We start from the raw sequence: 21,127 nt of genomic DNA, 5'->3' as shown, positions 1-21,127 counted from the left end.
ATTATATAAGATATTTTTTTAGTTTCAGCATATTATCAGACCAAAGAGGAAATTGCTGACTTTATTGATGATCTTGATAGTCAGCATATAATCGAATTCATAGGACATACGATAAAACTTACAAATGCAATACAACGGTAACCTGATTCACTAAGTAGATGCTAAGAGTTACTAGTGTGGTGTAATTAACTATTGCTAGTCCATCATTATAGCATCCCAAAATATATCATTTTCTGCTTTCTATGTAATGAGAGAGAGAGGAACAGCCAGTACTACTTTTTGTTGTCATAAGCAGCGATATTCTGGGGTTCACACTCGGGACTAAATAAACGAACCAGCAAAGCTGTGCTTGCGCTTGTAGTTACAGCACCACAAGCTGCCCAACGAAGACTCCTGGGAATTGTAATTCGAGGGCCTGCAGTGATAATGATGCAAAAACTTGATTATTAGTTGTAGTGGAACTGTGGAAGGACTCAAAAAAGTTGAAAACGTTTGCACCCAAAACTATTTGAAAAATTCATAAGACCATTTTAGAGTGAAACCAGATATCTGAAACACACATTTACTTTCTTTTCTACAGCTTTATTTTCTTTTCTCATATTCTATTTAAGGGGTAATTTGCAAGTTGGGATTTTGGAGAGGAGAAGAAGGAAGTGGTTTATAGTGTAGAATTTCAAAGTACAACACTACAAACCCTCCTTCCCCTCCCTTTCTCTCTAAAACCAACTTACAAACAAACTCATAGCCAACAAGAGAAAAAGTGTGACAAATGAAAAGTAGTGGCTAATCTCAGTGCAATGTTCACAAATAACATTAGGACTAGCTTCTACCAAAAGAGCAGACAAGAAATCTGTATAAGTCATATTGGCTCACATTAATAAGTTGATTTCTTATTTCTAATTAGACAAGAAAAAGATCCATACATTATCTATTTGCTTTAATATCATCATCCAAGGAAGATCAAATGACTATTCTTGGTTTTGGTAAATAGAAAAAAGGCCAAAAAAAGAAGCAAGGGCTCAAAGTTGTAACAATTTCAAGAAGCCAAATAAATCACAGGAAATGAAACATGGAAAAACATCAAACAGAAGAGTTTGCTGAGATTCAAGTGGGACAATGTCACTACTCTTCTGTAGCAGTGCCAATGGGCCTGAATTGGCTTGGCCGCTTAAGGATTTTGTGAAGGGTTAGCTACAAATTGGAGGGGTTATATGGGGCTAGCATCAGAAAAAAGTCTGAAGTCAAGCATGGTTTTACCTAATCCATGAATAGGATTCGTCTCTCTCCATTCTTCTATTTTGATCCCAATTTTTTGACTAATTGCAAGTGTGGTTAAAGAATCAAAGGGTTAAGTGTAGTGAACCTGTTATATTACCATAATCTTACACTTTATATTGATACTGCTACAAGAGTGTATTGAACCTGTTACATTACTATAATCTTCTAAAAAACATTCAGTGATACTGCTAGCGTTGCATTGTTTGTTCATTTCCCATTTCTATAGTAGTGATACTGTTAACTATGGGTCGTTAAGCGCTTAGGCGAATACATACATAAAGTACCGAATAACACAGATTAAAAAAGGATAAAAAAGCATGTATTATATATTTATAAATGGGTGAACCTTTGAAATTTGCTTGTGAAAGACATTCATAAATGCAAGGAAGCAGAAACTAAAACCTTACCATTATGATAAGTGTAGCATTTCACCAAACACTTGGAAGGCATGTGAAAAATAATAAGATGCATAGACATAAACAAGGGAACAAAAAAGAAAAAAACAAACCATAGTGCAATCGGCAAAGAACCCAAAATCCTAAGGCTCCACCTACACTGAATATCCCAGCAGTGTGTCTCATCAACCTGGAGCAAGGTTTTGCATCAGACCTCATCAGCTCACCATCGGAAAATCCCAAGAAACGCCGCAGCGACATCTTACTACATTAGCTGACACAATTTATTAGCACCACCTTAGAAGAATGAATGATTATTCAATCTAGCTACTGGTTCACTAGATCAATGGTTCAATCGTAGTAAAAAAATTAGCAAGAAATTATTAGCAAGAACTGAACAATTATTAGCAAAAAAATTAATAAATCAACAAGAACAGTAGCAGCAACAGCAACAATCACTAACAAATTAATAATAACCATAACAGCAATAACTACAAGAACTGAACAATTATTAGCAAAAACTTTTAAGTAATCAAGAACAATAACAGCAAATATATTCAATAACTACAAGAATTAGCAACAAGAAGAACAACTAACGGATGCTGAAGAAGAACAATTAGCGACGAGATGTTGAAGAGCTGAATCGAGGAACAGAGTCGCGCATTATACCTGAACGCCGGAAGGGATGGAACTGGAGGCGAGTCTGGCTGAAGAAAACGGCAACGAGAGGCAGAAGACGACGGCAAGGCGACAACAGAGCTCGCGGAGTGGCGGACAGAGGAACTCGCAGCTTCAATCTCTGGGAGAGGAAGGCCAGGCAACGTCGGAGATGAGGGAGACTATCACGGCGGAGCAGAAAGGACGGCGGCGTCTGGAGAAGAACTGGACGCTGGTGGCTGCAGCAGAACGGGACGGTGTTGGCCTGCTGGGAGTGTGGCGGCGACTGGACAGGGAACAAGAAAGTAGAATAAACTATAAAGTAATATAAATTTGAATTTGAATATTTTTTTTGTTTTTTATGGTATCCTTTGACCCGGCAGGTCAAGGACTAATATTGAGCTTCATTTAAGGTCTTAAGGGTTTATTGTTGGTCAATGAATTGCTGCATACACAAAATAGATTCGAACATCACACTTATTTAAGCAGACTGGTGAGCTAACTACTAGAGTAACCCAACTTGGTTATTTGAATATTTTTATATAGTTTGAGTCGTTATTTTATTGGGAAAAAGACAAATAGATCACTGACTTTTTAAGTTTTTGACAAATACATCCCTGACAAAATTTAAATATAAAAAAGTCCATGACTTTAACAAACGGAGGACAATTTAGTCCTTCCGTCTATTTTCCTCTCACACACCAAACGGAACTGACTCAGGTGTCCGTTACGATGCCACGCTAGAAGGGAAAAAAAGTTCAAAGGACAAATAAGTCATTGACGTCATTTTGTAAATAAAGTTCGAAGGACAAATAGGTCATTGAGAATTTTTTTTTTCATTATACTTCTATTATATTTCTATTATGAGAATTTAGTTTATAAAATTATGCTTGTATTTTGAAATCTAGTTAACTTGTTGTATTCTGTAATTTAAATTATTTGTATTAAAATTGTAGAAATTGGGCTTGTTATGTTTCTTCTTTTTTCTTGAATTGCATTAGTTGAGTTTTAGTGCATTTGTGTATTATATTAGAATTTGTAAAATTGCATTAGTTCAGTTTTCATTATACCAGTGACATTAGTTAGCATCAGTTCATTTATGCATCAAGTTAGCGTTAGTTCATTTGTGCATTGTTCTAATAGTATAAATTATGCATGACACAAAAGATTTATAAAATCAAACTACTTTTACAAAAAAGTCGTAAGTTGACAAAAGTTTCTGACTAAGAAGATCAAGATATCTGCAGATAAAAAAAATTAAATAATAAGATTTTTAGTTATTATTTTTATATAAAAAAGTCTAATTTTTTATTAATAATTAGTTTTAACATTCGTTATCTAAAATTTAAAATAATTTAATGTGTATACTTTTACATTTAAAATATTTTAATTGTAAAAAATATCAAATGATATATTTTGATTTGTCAAATTACTCATATAAAATATAATTATATATAGAGTAAAAATAATAGAGAAAAATATAAAAATGGAGAGAGGTAGATGAGAGAATTTAAGAAATGAGTTTATTAATTTTGAAAAAAAAATTCTCAATAACCTATTTGTCCTTCGAACTTTATTTGTAAAATGACGTCAAGAACTTATTTGTCCTTCGAACTTTTTTCCCCTTCTAGTGTGGCACCGTAACGGACACCTGGACACCGTTACAGCCACGTCAGCCAGTTCCGTTTGATGTGTGAGAGGCAAATAGACGAAAGGACTAAATTATCCTCCTTTGTTAAAGTCAAAAAATTTTTTGTATTTAAATTTTGTCAGAGATGTATTTGTCAAAAACTTAAAAAGTCATGGACTTATCTGTCTTCTTTCCTATTTTATTTTATTTTATAGGTTAAGATAGAGGAGTTTTTTTTTATTGTCATAGATAGAGGAGATTTCTGTTTTTGGTTTTCTAACCAATTTTGGATCGTGTGTTGGGCCTGGACCCGAAAAATCAGGTAATTGTTTGGCTGTTTGGGAGATCTGAAGGTTGTGGTCGGAACATTTTGTTTCTCTCCTTTCAATGGATTTTACTAAGTTTGATTCATTCATATCTTGCTTAGATAGAAAAACATCACAAGTATTCATTCTTTTGATTTGGCTATTAATGTGAGTTTGTGAAAATTATATTTTACTCACAAAGGAATATTATGTGGAACAAAAAGAAAACATACAAGTGAATTCATCTTATTTAATATTTTATGATATTTTTAGATGAAAATAATCATATCTTTTTCTCTTAAAAAGAGAAAATTCTCTTTCCCACCTAATAAGTAGTGTTTATTAAGGGTGGCAAACGGGTCAAAATTTGTCGGTCTGGCCTGCATAACCCGTTAAAAAAGATGGGCTGAGTTAGAAATTTAAAATTATCAAACTTAAAAAAGTTCGTCTAACACGCACTGCCTTCTAAGTTATATTTTGGATTATGTGTTACGTTTGATTGATTATAAATTTAGAGATGTTTAATTATATGTGTTAAACAATGTTTGTTTTGCTTTGGACAATGTTAGTTTTATTATTTTGTTTCAAAAAATTTGGTTTATGATTATGTTTATTATATATTTATAATTATAAAGACTTTAATGTTTGTGAATTTAGAAATTATAATTTTTTTAATATCTTTAGAAATTATAATTTATTGAAATAATTGTGAAATTATATATATTGTTTAATATTTAATGATTTTTAAAACAAATAAAAAGAGATTTGGCATGTTTGATCCACCAACCCGCTGTTAAGCGAACTGCAAAGCGGGAGAGAAATTCAAGACTGTCTCACTAGGCAGGGCGGGGCAGGCGGGCTTCTCCGTTTGCCATCCTAGTGTTTACGATTATATTAATAGAATTTAATTTTGATGCACTGTTAATGTAAAATACTTTTATACATGTATCTAATTACGTAATATCATATCAATAAAAATAATTCTCTTTCACATACACTGCATGAATAGTCATTCAAAAACACAGATGTAATTATATGACTGTGTAAAACCTTTACATTATCAGTGCATCAAAATTAAACTCTATATTCACATATGTGATACAAAAAATTCATCTTTGATTTCATTTAAATTTATCAAAAATAGTATTTGAACATGATTTTGTGCGTGTATATATATTTGAACATGTATATCATTTTAAACCAACAATAATTTATATTTATATTTTTTAAAAAATATATATATAAGTTAATAAATAAATTTATTAAAAATAATTTAATATTTATACTTGTCAAATGATGAACAAAATTATTAACCACTGCTATTTGCAAAAGTTTCTCAATAAAAATTATTTTATTTATCCGATGCCTTCAATCTCTTGATAACTGAAAAAAGTTTATTTTTCTAATTTGATCTTTTGTGGATACTTTTGATCAGACAGTGAGGTTTGACTTCATCAGCAATGGTAAAATCCAAGGTTTGAAATCAATGAAGCAGATTCATACAACAAGAACATAAAAGGAACAAAAAAATGAAATCAATGAAGAAAATTTATACTTGAGGCTGAGACTCCATTGAAACTCTGGAAGTGGAGAATAAAGAGGGGAGACGGAGCACCAGGGCGCTGGCGTCGACGCTCAACTCGCTGAGATCCACGCCACAGCTCAATGCCTGCTAAGGATGACGCCGCTGAGGAGTGAGAACGACGACTCCCGCGAGTGCCACGACGACGGCAGAGAGAACATCACACTAAGGCTGATAACGAACGATTCGAAGAGAGAAGAGGGATAATGCGAATGAACGACGAGGAGAGAGAGGCTAAAAACGATGTCGGGAGATGGGCGGAGATTGGTAGCAAGTGCTGGGTTGGACGGTGACAGCGACGGCGAAGATCAGAGAAGAGTGGAGTAGGTGGTGGTGGCCCTGTGGATAGAGAGGGGAGTGTGGTGAGTTTACAAGAAAAGAAATTAGGGTTTTATTGAATTTTAAAAATATGTGTAGTAAATTTTAAAAAATTATTATTATTATTAAACCCCTATATAGGTCATATTCATAAATTATTTATTGTGCATATTTAAAAAGCTCAAAAGACTTGAACTTACTAAAGACAGATCCACTAAAGACAGACCCTACTATAAAAGTAAAAAAATAAATATGTTTTGTTAATAAAAAAAAACTTTTCACTATCCTAATTTTTTCAAATTTTAAAATAAAAAATACAAATAATTGACTTGAGTTGACTGCTTAGCTTATATTGTATTTGGTTCTGACTTTTTCTAAAACTATTCCCTTAATTAGCATTAAAATAATCAAATCCTCAATTAATTATATATATGCAAACTCTATCTATTCGCACACACATACCCCCCAAAAAAAATGGAGGATATGATAAGATGGATGCTTCTCATATTATTCTCACTTATTTTTATTGCAGAAGCACGTCTAGAAAGCAAGGTTTTCAATGTTAAAAGCTATGGAGCAGTTGCTAATGGCAACACTGATAATAGTGTGGTAATTAAGAAACCATTGTTCACTTCTTCCTCCCTTAGCTTTTATTTTATTTGTTCTTGATCTCTTATATATTAAATATTATCTCCTTTATTCCAATATTCTAAAGTTAAAAAAATTGGTTTTTTGGTATACACATATTAATCTTATTTTATTTTGTTTAGGTTGTATAATCCTTTTTAAGGTAGAAACTCAAATGCAGTCGATTTCACGTGAAGTTGATAGTCGATAGCCGTTAGATGAAAATTTAGTCAAATCAGTCAAATCATCTAAGGGCTCTCAGCTATCAACTTCACGTGAAGTCGAGTTTTCACTAATTTTTAATTATTTATTTATATACATATGTAGGCATTTTTGAAAGCATGGAATGATGCATGCAATTGGAATGGAAAGGCACAAGTTTTTATTCCAAAAGGAACATATATGCTGAATTCAATTGTGTTCAAAGGGCCATGCAAGGCTTTTAGGATGGGTTTCGTGATCAAAGGGATTTTGAAGGCACCACCATATCCATCTTTATTCAACACTGATAAATGGATAGGTTTTTTATATGTTAACAAACTCACATTGAGTGGTGGTGGCACATTGGATGGTCAAGGAGCTTCTTCATGGCCTCACAATAATTGCAACAAGGATCCACATTGCCCAACTCTTCCTATAGTATGTATATAACTTTTTTTTAGGTGGAAACTCAAGTGCAATCGGTTTTACAGGTAGAGTTGATGGCTGAGAGCGGTTATATAATTTGACCGATTTGACTAAATTTCTATCTAACGGCTCTCATACATCAACTTCTCGTGAAGTTGACTACACCTGAATTTTTACTTTTTTTAATTATTATTAGTATTATTCTTAATATTTTATTTCTGTCACCTTTCAATGTATTTATTAAGTTTAATTTGATTCATTCATATATCTTGCTTAGATAGGAAAACATCACAAGTAGTCATTCTTTTGATTTGGCTTTTAATGTGAGTTTATGACACAATTATATTTTCCGGCTTTAATTTGATGAATACATTAACTAATTACTGTTCACTCAGGAATAATATGTGTAACAGAAAGAAAACACACAAGTGAATTCTTCTCATTTAATATTTTATGACATTTTTGGATGGAAACAATCATATCTTTTTTTGCTTAAAAGAGAAAATTCTCTCTCCCACCTAATACGTAGTGTTTAGGATTATGCTCATATATGATACAGAAAATTCATCTTTGATTTAATTTAAATTTGTTAAAATGGTATTTGAATTTTGAACATGATTCTGTGTGTGTATATATTAGGGTTTCTTAAAATCACAGTTAGGACTTAAAGGTTAAGGAGATAAAAATAAAAATGAACAATATTATATAATCAGTAAATGTTATTATTTTAATTTGGATTAATATTTGATCAGAAATAATTTATATTCATATTTACAGAAATTTATACACAAAAAAATATAGTTTATACTCATATTTATCAGAATTTGCACGTATAAATTAGTAAATATATTTATTGAAAATAATTTAATATTTATACTTGTCAAATAATGGTCAAAATTACTAACTGATAGCCTCCAAGAATTTCTCAATGAAAATTATTTTATTTATCTGATGCCTTCAATCTCTTGATAAGTGAAAAAGTTTATTTTTTCTAATTTGATCTTTTCAAACTGGTTTATAAAATTGTTGTTAGCAAAATGTTATATTTTATAATGATAATGACATTGTACTTCTCTTTTCACTTTTGTGTGGATACTTTTGATCAGACAGTGAGGTTTGACTTCATCAACAATGGTAAAATCCATGACTTGAAATCAATTAACCCTAAAGGTGGACACTTTATGATATTTGGAAGTGAAAATGTGAAATTGGAAAGGCTAAAGATATCAGCACCTGGGGATAGCCCTAACACTGATGGCATCAAAATTGGTGAATCCAATAATATAAACATCACAAGTGCTACTATAGCCACTGGTGATGATTGCATTGCTATGATTTCTGGTGCTAAGAACATTACCATCTTTGGTGTTCATTGTGGCCCTGGCCATGGAATTAGTGTTGGAAGCCTTGGAAAAAATGATGGAGAAAAAGATGTTCAAAACATTGTTGTGAAGAATTGCACATTTAGTGGTACTAGTAATGGCCTTAGAATCAAAACTTGGGCTGCTTCCTTGAGTAAACCTCTTAGGGCTTCTAATTTTCTCTTTCAAGACATTTTCATGGATAAAGTTTTTAGTCCTATTATCATTGATCAAGCTTATTGTCCAAGTCATGGTTGTAGCAATCAGGTTAGTACCTCTTAACATCTTTTCTTTTTTTGTTTTTGTTTATATTGAAATTATCATCATATTGTTGCTAAAACTGAGCCTAAGATTTTATTTTTGTCTTTTTAAGGTGGCTTCAAGTGTTCAAATCAGTGATGTGACATACAAGAACATTAAAGGAAGTGGAAGTTCTGAGATTGGAGTAGAATTGAATTGCAGCAAAAGGAAGCCATGCCAGAACATAACAAGGGTGGACATAAATTTGCGGCCTTATGGTGGCAAAGGACAACTCAAGTCTTTGTCTTCTTTTGTCAATGGTGCTTGTTATGGCCAACAGATTCCTCCATCTTGTGTTGGTTAAAAAAAAAAATAATAATTACACTGATTATCTTTGGTTTTTTCTTCCTTGTTATGTTGATGGAAACATTTATTCTTGGTTCTTGAATAGAAAGTGTACCAATTACAATTGGCTTGTTTGTTTAAATTTTTTACAACAGAAAGTTATTTTTTAACATGAGTGATTTGTCTGTATTTTAAAAAAAAAAATTATACATTTTTAATGAAGCAGATAAAAGCATATTCTATAATACATACATCTTTTTTGTTACAACATGCAATGTTGTTCAACAAAGTAACACCCTTGAATACAAACACATACATTCAGAATTATGCACCATTAATACATGTGCTTTACTTTAACTTCACTAACAATGATTAACTGCTGAAAAGAGTTTCATTCTTTCTTCATATTGCCAAGCATTTACAGCTAATTACATTGGAAGCAGACATTAATTTGGGAATGGAAGAACCAATCATAACCCTCTTTCCAATATTTCCCAAATCACCAACATCAATAACCACAGTGCTAAGTCCTCTGCCAACAACGAAAATGGTCTTACCAACTGCAACAACCCGGCATGGAGGCCTTGTAAGCAGCGGCGAAAATCTTCCAACGGGCAACCATTCCTGCCTCTCCTTATGCCACATCATTAACCGCGTTCCCGAACTCTCATCCAAAACATAAAGGACTCCATCAACAACAACTGCAGGACCGCTCCATCCTGATACCAGCTCAGTATCAGCATGCTGCCATGTGCCATTCGACGGATCATATACAACGCCATACACGCGGTGAGTTACTGGAGATTTGCCGCACCGGATGTATATCTTCCCATCCATCACTACAGAATCTTCTATTTCGGGAACAATATTGGGATCTCTATGAGATATCCAAGTATTTGTGCAAGGGTCAAAAGTATCCCAAGAATGAGGATCACTTGAATTTGAACCTATTCCTCCAATGGCATATAACTTCTCACCTAAAACTTCAGAAGCAAAGTAGCACCTGAAAAAGTTTTTTTTTTTTAAGGTAAAATAACAAAGTGATTTATTTTTCCATGGTAGGTGGGGTTAAAAGTAAGATGGATAAAGACATAATGTAAATTTCAAATTTGTAACTTACAATATTAAGTTCTTACTTTCAACTTATATATGATACCAATATTGTGGTTTTGTTATTGTGTTTTTGGTATTGAAAATTCCCCAAAAGTAATTATGATATTCTCCCTAATATATACTACAAAAAGTTAAATAGTCGTTCATGCTACCAATGCTGATTATCTTATTTTGTAAAATATCAACTTTCTTAGCTTTCAAAAAAGGATAGACATGAATACATGATCAGGATTTATACCTAGCAGTTGACAAGGAAGCAGCTTCAACCCAAGTGTTTGTGGAAGCATCATAAGAATAGGCCTCATCAGTAGCATCTTCAGACCACCCACAACCTCCAAATAAGAATAGTTTATTTCCTAAAGCTTCAAATCCCATGCCTTTTCTCTTCAACATGCGAGGTGGAAGCCCCGGAATAAGCTTCCAAGATCTTCTTGATGAGTTTGGATCCAAAACATAGCAGCAAATCTGATCTTCTAATTCACCCCTGCACAAAGCATAGATCCAGGTCTCATCAAGTTTGTGCTTTCGGCGATATTGATACCACTCTTCACTGCAAACCAAGTCCCTCCATCTCTTTGAGACACACTTCAGGACTGAATGATGTTTTCTAGGAATTCGTGCCAAGCAGCAAAGAGATATGTCATCTGGAAGACCAGCAATGAGTGTTGAAGTAGTGGCTTCTGCTTCATTGGCATCAGTTAATGATTCTTTACTATCATCCATATGCTCCACTGGAATTAATGCAGAGGACCTGAAAAGAAAGGAAAATGTCAATAAAGCCACGATTAAAATCTTAAGTTCATTTGCTCGGTTTCTCTTCAACTTCAACTAATTTGAGGGTATATTACGAAATACAACGAAAATCTTTTCAATATGATTCTGAACTGAAGCTTATGTCAAGGGGTGAAGTCCTAAAGACACATTCAAATACATATTCAAAAGCAACCAGGTCATACACTTTAAAGGATTGACATTCACAATAAGAACAGGTCACAATCATATCATTAGGCCTTTGACCTCACACAATCACGCAAACAGCTCAATGTAACCCTAAAGAAACAGCTAGCAAGATGAACTACATGAAAGCCAACTGCACTATATAACATATTGAAGAATGAAAAGAAAGATATTTTGTACCATGTGATCCTATATTATGTGTATCCCCACCATGTTGTCACTATCCACCACAGAATGTAAATGTATGAGACTTAAAAAAGGTTGGCGAAAGCTGATATTTCCTAATCACGTTCAAGATGAATAGCTAATCCCCCATTTCACAGGCATCATAAATAATAGTTAAAATGGACAACGATGCAGCCAATACCGGAGACACAAACTTCTTTTATCAAAGGTATATCACAATACACTTTAACTTCAAGCAACAAATTATCATCCAATATAAGTAGGTTAAGAGAACAACAAATTGCCAGGCTATATGTATATACCATGTGTAAACTTAGGCATGGTTAAGGAAAAGGGTAAGCCATCAAAGTACAATCACATGCTTAATCTTTTTCAGCGTTTCAAAATCTAATTCCTATGTAACAACTATGGCCCTAAATAGCCCAAAGTAGTACCAATTTATAGCAATGGAATTAGTTACTGAAGGAATTAGTATAAATAGGATAATAGGAACTAGGAAGTGAATTAGAGGATAGTTGAACTCTCTTCTCCTGGTTAATCTTCTTTCAATTTGTATAATTCTCCCCCAAATTCCCAATAATCCTACCCTAAATCTTATACTCATTACAATGGTGCTCCCCTTGAGCATCAAAACATTATCCCCCGCAAAAAAAACCAGCTTTATTAGCAAAAAGGGTCAAAAGGGGAGAAATCAAATTAAAAAACAAAATCAGAAGCAACACATTAAAGCACAGCTAAGAAAAATTCATGCATTTGCAGTTTGCATAGACCATGAATTAATTAGATACCCTGTGCATTGCAATTCTAGATCTGAAATAAAAAAGTTAGCTTCGAGAATTTTCGTTGGTTATTACAGAAAAGTTTCTAACTTGCAAATAAATGCAGAATAATTTGTGAGATGTAAATCGAGTACCATACGAGCTAAATATTAAAAATTGAAAAAATAAGAACGAAACTGTGGGCAGAGACGAATGGTAGGTGTGAAGATGAACTCACCGGAAGGGAGCTAGGGATTCGTCTCAGAAAAGTGCATAACAAAAACACGACAACAATTTCCACGCACGCAATTCCGAGAGACATTTATAGTTTCTTACTTTCTTCAACCAACATTTTTTTTTTCTTTTTGTTATAGATTGGATAATTGGAAGTTTCTTACTTTTTTTTTTTTTAGCAGAGAAAGAAACTATAAATAAATAAACGAAAATTTTTGGCTGATTTTCTTTTGTTAAATAAATAATAACAATCTATAATTGGGTGTAGCTTGCATATAAATACATTAAGGGTCACTTTCAAAAATTTTAAAAGTAATTTTTTTGAGTTTTTAACTTATTGAAAAGTATTAGTATTAATGTTTAATGTAATTTTTAAAATTAAATTATAACTTTTTAAGAAATTATTTAAAAATTTATAAAAAAAATTAAAAAAATAACTTCTTTTATAATACTACTATTTTTTATTACATTTCTATAAAACAAGCACTTTTAGAACTGAAATTCAAATACAAAATAATTTATTTATAAACTTCTTTTAATATAATCATTTATTGTTTAACTTATTTTTTTAAAAATAACTTAATTAAATTATTTATCCAAACTGGACCTAAATATCAAAGTCAAACAAAAATACTCTAAATTTCTCTCAAACATAAACTCTCAAATAGTGTGTGTAATATGCACACATTCTTTTTTTCTTCATTGTATTAAACTATTTTCTACCATCAGAAGTAAATTTTCCAACCAGACAACCTTATGCCTTAACTCAAATGAAACTGTTTCAAACTGACATCACATTACTTTCATTGTTGAAAAAACACAATTGCAGAATAGCTCATGAAAAAATGAAAATTTTCCATGGTCTGTTGCCACTGCAACTGTCAAATAAAATCTTTGCAAACAATCAAACAAATAAGTCTGGGTGGTGTAGTTGGTTATCACGCTAGTCTCACACACTAGAGGTCCCTGGTTCGAATCCGGGCTCAGACAACCTTAAATTTTTAACCGGATCTGATTCAATCGAGAATTGAGATTCTCTGTTATTCTTTCCTCTTGTTTTTGTTCTATTATTTATTTGTTTTTACTTTTAAGTTTTAATCCTACACTTTCTGCATCTTTCTGTCACCACAACAATGCAAGCACAACTCTTTTCACTCGCACACTGCACTCTACCTGTGTCCAGATTCCCAAACAATGCAACTCCTCCAAATTTTGCAACTTTTCAACAATCCCATCACTCCTCCAAGCTCAGTTTCAATGTGGGTCTCAATCATTTGCTTCAAAAATCTAATTTTTTGAGTCAAAGCGTACCTGGTTTGATGAGTAGCTGTGATGGTTATGTGGGTGTAGTAGCAGAATGTGGTCCCTTTAATGGAGAAAGTGATGTTGGCGATTGTGATGATGGGTTTTACATAAGAAGGTGTGTTGAGCTTGCAAGAAAAGCTATTGGCTTCACAAGCCCCAATCCAATGGTGGGGTGTGTTATTGTGAAGGATGGGAAAATTGTTGGTCAAGGGTTCCACCCTAAAGCAGGTCAACCGCATGCTGAGGTATGAACCTTCTCAAAATTTTCTCTTTTATTTGTTTGAATGTAATATTACAATATTATTTGTAAATTTTTTTTGTGCATCTTTTTACAATGTATTGTATGTTAGATTCTCTATATGTTTTATTGCATTGGTATTTCAATCTAACATGTATAAGAATTAAGAAGCCTAATTTGAATTCAAATGATTTTCTTGTGAACATAAGAATATATTTGTATTTGTGACCATAGTTTTCATACAGTTATGATTAGAAAGAGAATTTGTAAATTTGTAACTCTTCATCAAGGTTTAGAAAGAGAATGCCTTTGATGATGATTATGCTGAGAAAATAGATGTGAATTTTCAGGTGTTTGCCTTGAGAGATGCTGGCGATTTGGCGGAGAATGCCACGGCTTATGTGAGCTTAGAACCTTGTAATCATTTTGGAAGGACTCCACCTTGCACTGAAGCTTTAATCAAAGCCAAAGTGAAAAAAGTGGTGGTTGGGATGGTGGATCCAAATCCCCTTGTGGAATCCAAAGGGTTGGCTAGATTGAGAGATGCAGGTATTGAAGTTGTTGTCGGTGTAGAGGAAGAGTTATGCAAGAGCCTTAACGAGGCCTTTGTTCATCGCATGTTAACCGGAAAACCTCTCCTTACATTGAGGTAATTTAAATCCTCTTTTTGCTTATCATTAATGGTTTTGGTTCTGCTTTTCTAGAGTTGAATCTAGTTAGAAATAATTCTGCAAAACAGATTATGATATAAAGTGATTTATATTTGGTAGTTTCTCTAAAAGCCATTCTAAAAAAAATTGATTCCTTCAAAAATCAATTCTGGAAGCCATAGTTGATTTTGCAAAAATTGCAAAAATCGATTTTCCACCCTCTAGAATTGTTTCTAACCTGTCCAAACATGTTTCCAAACACACTCATTCAGGCACATTTGTTCTGTTGGTGCACGTTGAAGTTTTGGTTTTAGCATATAATGATATATATTTCATTGCATTGCCTATTCTGATTTGCAGATATTCTCTTTCTGTCAATTGGAATTTTTCAGACTTACTTGGAGATGGAGTTACAGAATGTGGTGGATACTATTCACGTTTATTGCAAGAATATGATGCAGTGATACTTTCCTCTTCCTTATTCAGTGGGAACATATCAATACCTGCATCTCAAGAACCTGGAGCAAATCAGCCGCTCCGGATTGTAATACATAAGGATTCTAGTTCTTCAAATGAAATTCCACTTGCTGTCAATGAAGTTACTGATAAAGTGATAGTTTTTACTGATAATGGAACAGCAACCACTCTAGAACTGGCCGGAAAAGGAATTGAAACCGTCATTTTGGATCAGATAAATCTAGATGTGATTCTGGACTATTGTAATCGACAAGGGATGTGCAGTGTTCTGTTAGATTTGAGGGGAAATTCCAGCGAGTTTGAAGAGTTTGTTAAGGAGGGAATTCAGAAGAAAAACATTAGTAAATTTATGATAGAAATTTTACCTATTTGGAATAGAGGTAGTGAGACAGATCCTCTAATACCGGTAAAAAGGTTAGATCAAGGAATCCAAGTGGAAAATTTGAAGTCCAAGTGTTCAGATCAAAATGTTATAATTGAAGGACATTTTAAATTTTAAGTAATTGGGAATTCTGAATCAACTAGTTTGATCAAGGTTTGGATGCCTATGAACTCTCCCCTATTTATTTGCTATGTATGATTTGATGTGAATAATTCAGGTACTTCATTTGAGCTTACTTTCACATTGTTTCTGTGTAGCGTGTAAAATAGCCAATTATGCAATTTCAATGTGTTTTCATGAACAATGATGATAGGATCATTTTTTCCAATTATGCTATGATGGGTTTTGTTAATGCATGTACACAATTCTGTGTAATGAAGAGGGCTGCTTTGGCATGTCAGAATAGGGTTGCTTTGAGATATTTTTCTGATTATTTTAGTAACTTCCGCAAACAATTGTAAGACTACAGGGAGTACAGTATTTCAAGGTTTACAAATCAAACAGAACCAACCTTGGAAAAAATGATCCTATCGTATCAAAGTTGTAGTGATTCAACAATTGCTTATGTACAAGCCCAGAAAAAGTAAATGGCTATAAGTAACTGGTTTGTATAAATAATCAATATTCCATAAATACACTGAGAACCAAGTTATATGTACATGGATTATGATATATACAGAGTTGAAGAGTCACTTCATAAGTAGAATACATCATTAGAGAGCACAACTTTGCCCTATTTTCAAAATTTTGTAAGTATTGCATAACTAATGTGAGTAATTACATAACATGAAGCATTCGTTAGCAATCAGCTTTGGCTTCCAAGTAGTGTATACAGAGGCACCTCATAAGCAAAAGTTGGAGAGATTCGTGGAAAGTTTCCCTTTAAACTAGGAATTAGGCCAGCCATTTGGTGAATGCTCCTTCGTGTGGCCGCTCTGGGAGTGCTTCTTTGCCTTCTTTTGCTTTGCAACAAGTTGAGTGTGGATTAAGTTTTCAGCTTCAATTGATTCTTGGATGTCGTTATGGGCCTTTTGGCACAGAGCATCAAGTGCAAGCATAGGAAATGGCTCCTCTATAAGAACTCCAACCTGCATTAATCATGAATGAATCCATCAATCACTTTTTAAGTTTGGATTTAGGGCAGTTCAAGAAAAATTGATTCAGCAATGTTTCTTTGGCAGCTGTATGCAAATTCAACTAGAATTGGTTAAGATTAAAGACTCTACATTTCTGGTTTTATACATGCAAAATTTAATCTAGAAAAATAAGTTGAAACAAACACACCCTTAAATTCACCTCATGAATTACACATACAAGAAAAAATAAACAAATGTGAAATAGCCTTAGAGGTCAATTTTCTCTGAACTATACAAACTTGCAGAACAACATCATTTTGAAATATAAATTAGTCAAGGTAAAGGAAGGAAAATACTTCTTCAATACAGAACAAAGAAGCAGCACTAATGAAGGTAGCAGGAACCACCATCCAATGACAATCATCCCAAAGTATGATAGGGAGCGTTAAATGCCACAGGACAAGAAACCTTGACGTCAAGCGAGTATATGATAGTGGAATGGGAATACCCATAAGTTGTTCACAGATGCCAATCCCGTCTTGGAAACAAGAGATCTTTGATTCCTGTAAGGCAAGAAGACAAGTGGCATACAAAATAAGAGATTGCTAGTGTGCCATGTACCATGATATAGGAAAGGTTAAACTCTCTAACGGAGAGGATGGTACACATCCAAAATATTGCCGCCTAAATTACCAAGCGGTCACATAACTTACTACTTCAATTTTTGACATTGGAAGTAAAATTTTTACAATTTTATCTTTGCATTCAACATCTACTTACTAAAAAAGGCCAACAATTCTGATAAATGCCTACCAATGCACTTCTTCTGGCATTGTCCAACTTTAGCAGATGAATGCTTTGAGATATGAAGTCAACAATGCACCGTGGTCTATGTTTCGAATTAATCACTATAGCTAGATCATCTACTTCTAGCACATGCTGAAGATCACTCCTAACATCTGAACCATACAACACATGACACTGCATTCAAATCATACACACTGTGAGTTTCCTGACCAGATCAATAATAAGCCAAAAATTAGTGGGAATTAAAAATATGGAGCTATTCTAGTATTCTGACCTCAAGCATCTAAAAAACCGAACTTACATGCCTTCAACAGAACCTCAAAAACTACCCTTTACATTACCATGGGAAACATCCCAACTTGACTGAAGCTCAACAAATGAAAAAACCATTTTGACCTCCACCAACTCACCACCAATCTTACCAACACAACTAACAAACCTCACAGACCACCATCACAATAGTAATTAAAAGTAATCCAAACTTGATGAAAACCCAACTAAGACAATGACGGTTCCAACCTTGAGCACAACAGGAAATGCCATGATGTACTGCAAAAGTGCCTTCTTGAGAGGCAAATCCGAAGGACTCTCAACTACAGCCATAACCTGCGTAGCAAAATCGTGTGCCCCAGCAATGACCTTGGTCCATGCCTTCTTCCCCTCCACAAATCTGTATTCAGGAATGAAACGCACATAAACTTGCAGTTAGTTGCATCAGTTGTTCCACAATCATTGCTATAGTAGACTGGGTTGAATGACAGCGTATATAATATATCCACAATTCAGAGAATGACAAGAATACTATACAACAATAATTTGTGCATGTAATTATTTGGCAAAATCACCATGTGCCATTCAAGTTAAACCTCAAAGGGGCAAGCATATCCCTCCATTTTACTCCATCCAACAACCACCTTTAGCCAGAACTTTTTTGTCCCAATTTATTCAAATCAAATTTGTTCATGCAAGTTAACCCTTAGACTACTCCATTTGACAACCAAAACAACCATGGTGTTTTTCACAGAAACACTGAAATCTCCTCCTTTTTCTCCCCTTGTTTTTTACGGTTATAGTAGCATTGCTTTCCAAAAATTGAAATTCAACAACTAAAGACTTATCTCAATTGACGAAATCAGCTACAGAATCCAACTATGCAATATCATAAATCAAGTAATTTTCACTTGAGTGAACAATTCTACTACGAAGCAGGAAAGTATAATTTTTTCTTTCACACCATTATCTGAAATCTGAGTAGCAACCTTGCGTATGAAGCCTCGGTTCGGAAAACGAGGAGGAGGGCCAGGGCGGGTGCGGTGAGCTGGTAAGGCAGAGAAGAAGCCCTGAGAACCGGGAAATACTCCGGCAGCAGGAAGTGTGCGGAGACGGCGGAGTTGTAGGCGGCGATAGCGGCGGCGAAGGTTGTGAATGCGAGGACTGGAGGGAGCAAGGAGAGGACGACACGGGAGGAGAGGGTCGAGAGGAGGTGGCGGAGGTGGCGGAGGGAGGAGCGGTGCTGGAGCCACTCAGTGTGGGTGTAGAGTCCCCTCTTCCTCTGCATGCCACGCTCTTTGACGGCGTCGGCCCAGTCCGGCAGCGAGAGGAAAATTGAAGTTAGGGTTTGTGAAAAAGGAGGATCCTTTGATGGGTCTTGTGATTGGTTTTTGAGAGAAGAAGTTATGGTGAGGTTGAAGGAGAGAGGTTTGGGGTTGTGATGGTTGAGGTGGTTGCATTTTGGGGTGAATTGGGAATAAAATTTGGTAGTAGTGGTGGTGGGGTTTGTGTGGTATTGGTACATTGGAAATGGAGGAGGAAGAAGAAGATTGATGAAGGGTGGGACTATGTGAGCATGTTATGTTTGTGTTAATGCCTCAATGGTTTGTGTTAATGTTTTTCTGTATCCATATATGATTTCGTCTCCAAAGACACAGCATAGTTTGGTTTGTGAGAGTGAAGAGTAGGCAGTTACAGTTGGTTAATGGTTTCAGTAGTTAGGTGTGTGTGAAATAGAGAGAGGATGGGGGTAGTTTGGTCTCCTTGGTTTGAGAGGCTGTTAAATGTTAATTGCTATGGAACACACATGTCATTTCTCTTGAGAAACTTTTAGTGTCTTTATTCATAGATAATTATAGTGTTACTCAAAATGATTGATTTCTTCACTAGACATATACATATTCTAAGTGTGAGTGATATGTTAGTGCACTAATATGTTTTTAAAGCAAAACACTAATTTAATAAGGAAAAGTATAGGGTACCAACATATTATCTGCCAATTTCTGCCAATTCTTATTTATATTTGTGTTCATGGAAGTGTGTTCGTAGATGTGTCTAATAATTAATATATTTTAAATACATATATAAAGAGACACATCTATAAAATATATCTATAAAGACACTTCTATTAAACACAGTTATAAAAAAGACATTTTTATTAGACACATCCACAAACATACTCCCATGAAACACAATTATAAATAAGAGTTGGCAGAAGTTGGCAGATATGTTGTTGGTAACGTAGCGGAACCGATTTAATAACTAGAAAGAAATCAATTTCTTTTTAGGGTATCCATGTGTTGACTTGGTGGTATAAAAATATAGGGAAGTAAGTAGAGTTTAAAAATCAAAAGAATTTAGAGAAATCATAAATAGGACTTTGACTTTTTTATTTGTAGATATTTATATTTTATAATTTAAAAATATATTTAAATTTTTTATTTTTTTTTTAAATTTAGACATATCAATCTTTGAGTATAATTTGTCTTATTTTAAAAATTCTCTCAGTTGTATATCTATATATTAGCCTGAACAGTAGAACAAAAATCATGTTTGATTTTTTTTGTTAAGTTGCCAATCCCAAATGAATAAAGAGATTCATGTATTCAAATTTTAAAAAAATAAAAAATTTAAATATATTTTAAATTTTCAAATCGTTAAAAATTTAAATGTGTAGGAACCTAAAAGATAAAAAATCTATTTATCCTCTTCTCAAGAATTGAATAGACTTCTATTATATAACTTGCCAATTTCATGAAGTAAATTAGTAAAATGGTCTACATAAAATAGATTCCATATTTTCATTCATTCTATCAAAGCTCTCCTATTTTATTCCATCTAATTCTAAGTTGGGACGTATAAGACGAAGTGAAAACCATACATTACTCAAACAATGTGATAAAATTATAAACCAATTTAGTTGGACTCCATCCCATCCTCTTAAGATAATTTATTTTACTTAAATTTTTTGATAAAAAATTATTTTATATGTTAAATTATATTTCAACTTTTACTTCTAAGCATACATTTTAACAAATATCTTCTAAACTAAATTTTTTTAGTTAACACTAGTCAACTCTTTTAAAATTATTTTATTTATTTTAAATCTTAAATCTTAAACTACAAATTTTTAATCTTTTATTGTAAATTATAAATATTAAATTCTAAAATTAATTAATTAATATTCACTGACTAAAAATTAATTGCACATACTTTCTCTTGTAATATATATAATAAAGTCACCAAAGCAACTATAATATAAATAAACAGTAAATAAAATTCAATAATTCCATTAAAAAGTTTTAAATC

The 21,127-nt window shown here is 33.4% G+C and overlaps 5 protein-coding genes and 1 non-coding gene across 10 annotated transcripts; 3 read left to right on the top strand and 3 right to left on the bottom strand.

Annotated features, from left to right (window-relative positions):
* Positions 1-32: 32 nt before the first annotated feature.
* On the bottom strand, positions 33-2,625 carry LOC112730324 (uncharacterized). Of its 3 annotated transcripts, none has more exons than XM_025780419.3 (3): positions 2,343-2,625; positions 1,787-1,947; positions 33-415 (listed from the first exon to the last, which is right to left on the bottom strand). In XM_025780419.3, the coding sequence occupies exons 2-3, from the start codon at positions 1,932-1,934 to the stop codon at positions 273-275; spliced, it is 291 nt and encodes a 96-aa protein (XP_025636204.1). In that variant the 5' UTR covers positions 1,935-1,947; positions 2,343-2,625; the 3' UTR covers positions 33-272. The 3 variants fall into 3 exon arrangements, with proteins under 3 accessions (XP_025636204.1, XP_025636216.1, XP_025636209.1); XM_025780431.3 differs by having other exon boundaries at positions 1,787-1,934; positions 2,343-2,480; XM_025780424.3 differs by having other exon boundaries at positions 1,787-1,938; positions 2,343-2,477.
* Positions 2,359-9,384, top strand: LOC112761645 (exopolygalacturonase-like). The gene is made up of 5 exons (XM_025808200.1): positions 2,359-2,635; positions 6,698-6,774; positions 7,120-7,431; positions 8,526-9,047; positions 9,154-9,384. Exons 1-5 carry the CDS (start codon positions 2,359-2,361, stop codon positions 9,382-9,384), a joined length of 1,419 nt encoding a protein of 472 aa, XP_025663985.1.
* A 192-nt stretch (positions 9,385-9,576) lies between these two features.
* On the bottom strand, positions 9,577-12,862 carry LOC112730299 (F-box/kelch-repeat protein SKIP4). 2 transcript variants are annotated; one of them, XM_025780394.3, is made up of 3 exons: positions 12,618-12,862; positions 10,717-11,229; positions 9,577-10,368 (listed from the first exon to the last, which is right to left on the bottom strand). In XM_025780394.3, the coding sequence occupies exons 2-3, from the start codon at positions 11,199-11,201 to the stop codon at positions 9,768-9,770; spliced, it is 1,086 nt and encodes a 361-aa protein (XP_025636179.1). In that variant the 5' UTR covers positions 11,202-11,229; positions 12,618-12,862; the 3' UTR covers positions 9,577-9,767. The 2 variants fall into 2 exon arrangements, with proteins under 2 accessions (XP_025636179.1, XP_025636189.1); XM_025780404.3 differs by lacking the exon at positions 12,618-12,862 and adding an exon at positions 12,410-12,580.
* A 667-nt stretch (positions 12,863-13,529) lies between these two features.
* Positions 13,530-13,603, top strand: TRNAV-CAC (transfer RNA valine (anticodon CAC)). The gene has a single exon. It is a non-coding gene; the product is annotated as a tRNA-Val (tRNA).
* A 32-nt stretch (positions 13,604-13,635) lies between these two features.
* Positions 13,636-15,900, top strand: LOC112730282 (riboflavin biosynthesis protein PYRD, chloroplastic). The gene is made up of 3 exons (XM_025780377.3): positions 13,636-14,163; positions 14,507-14,805; positions 15,167-15,900. Exons 1-3 carry the CDS (start codon positions 13,747-13,749, stop codon positions 15,780-15,782), a joined length of 1,332 nt encoding a protein of 443 aa, XP_025636162.1. The 5' UTR covers positions 13,636-13,746; the 3' UTR covers positions 15,783-15,900.
* A 353-nt stretch (positions 15,901-16,253) lies between these two features.
* Positions 16,254-19,690, bottom strand: LOC112730289 (voltage-dependent chloride channel 1, chloroplastic). 2 transcript variants are annotated; one of them, XM_025780383.3, is made up of 5 exons: positions 18,808-19,690; positions 18,068-18,218; positions 17,555-17,722; positions 17,098-17,304; positions 16,254-16,753 (listed from the first exon to the last, which is right to left on the bottom strand). In XM_025780383.3, the coding sequence occupies exons 1-5, from the start codon at positions 19,341-19,343 to the stop codon at positions 16,553-16,555; spliced, it is 1,263 nt and encodes a 420-aa protein (XP_025636168.1). In that variant the 5' UTR covers positions 19,344-19,690; the 3' UTR covers positions 16,254-16,552. The 2 variants fall into 2 exon arrangements, with proteins under 2 accessions (XP_025636168.1, XP_025636173.1); XM_025780388.3 differs by lacking the exon at positions 17,555-17,722 and having other exon boundaries at positions 18,808-19,621.
* Positions 19,691-21,127: the final 1,437 nt, after the last annotated feature.

This window comes from Arachis hypogaea, chromosome 2 (genome assembly GCF_003086295.3).
Source record: "Arachis hypogaea cultivar Tifrunner chromosome 2, arahy.Tifrunner.gnm2.J5K5, whole genome shotgun sequence".
NCBI lineage: Eukaryota > Viridiplantae > Streptophyta > Magnoliopsida > Fabales > Fabaceae > Arachis > Arachis hypogaea.
The sequence above is the reverse complement of the archived record's forward strand: the minus strand, read 5'-3'. Positions and strand labels throughout refer to the sequence as shown.

Bases quoted from the DNA above. Each gene is read 5' to 3' on its own strand.
- LOC112730324 (XM_025780419.3), bottom strand. From the start codon at position 1,934: ATGTCGCTGCGGCGTTTCTTGGGATTTTCCGATGGTGAGCTGATGAGG. The intron at 416-1,786 runs GTTTGTTTTTTT...TTATCACTGCAG, and splicing joins TCTTTGCCGATTGCACTATG to GCCCTCGAATTACAATTCCC.
- LOC112761645 (XM_025808200.1), top strand. From the start codon at position 2,359: ATGGAACTGGAGGCGAGTCTGGCTGAAGAAAACGGCAACGAGAGGCAG. The intron at 2,636-6,697 runs GTAGAATAAACT...TTTTTATTGCAG, and splicing joins ACTGGACAGGGAACAAGAAA to AAGCACGTCTAGAAAGCAAG. The intron at 9,048-9,153 runs GTTAGTACCTCT...TGTCTTTTTAAG, and splicing joins GTCATGGTTGTAGCAATCAG to GTGGCTTCAAGTGTTCAAAT.
- LOC112730299 (XM_025780394.3), bottom strand. From the start codon at position 11,201: ATGGATGATAGTAAAGAATCATTAACTGATGCCAATGAAGCAGAAGCC. The intron at 10,369-10,716 runs GTATAAATCCTG...AAACTTTTTCAG, and splicing joins GCTTCCTTGTCAACTGCTAG to GTGCTACTTTGCTTCTGAAG.
- LOC112730282 (XM_025780377.3), top strand. From the start codon at position 13,747: ATGCAAGCACAACTCTTTTCACTCGCACACTGCACTCTACCTGTGTCC. The intron at 14,164-14,506 runs GTATGAACCTTC...GTGAATTTTCAG, and splicing joins CAGGTCAACCGCATGCTGAG to GTGTTTGCCTTGAGAGATGC. The intron at 14,806-15,166 runs GTAATTTAAATC...TCTGATTTGCAG, and splicing joins AAACCTCTCCTTACATTGAG to ATATTCTCTTTCTGTCAATT.
- LOC112730289 (XM_025780383.3), bottom strand. From the start codon at position 19,343: ATGTACCAATACCACACAAACCCCACCACCACTACTACCAAATTTTAT. The intron at 18,219-18,807 runs GTTGCTACTCAG...TCCTGAATACAG, and splicing joins ACCGAGGCTTCATACGCAAG to ATTTGTGGAGGGGAAGAAGG. The intron at 17,305-17,554 runs GTAGGCATTTAT...CTTGCCTTACAG, and splicing joins ATGCCAGAAGAAGTGCATTG to GAATCAAAGATCTCTTGTTT.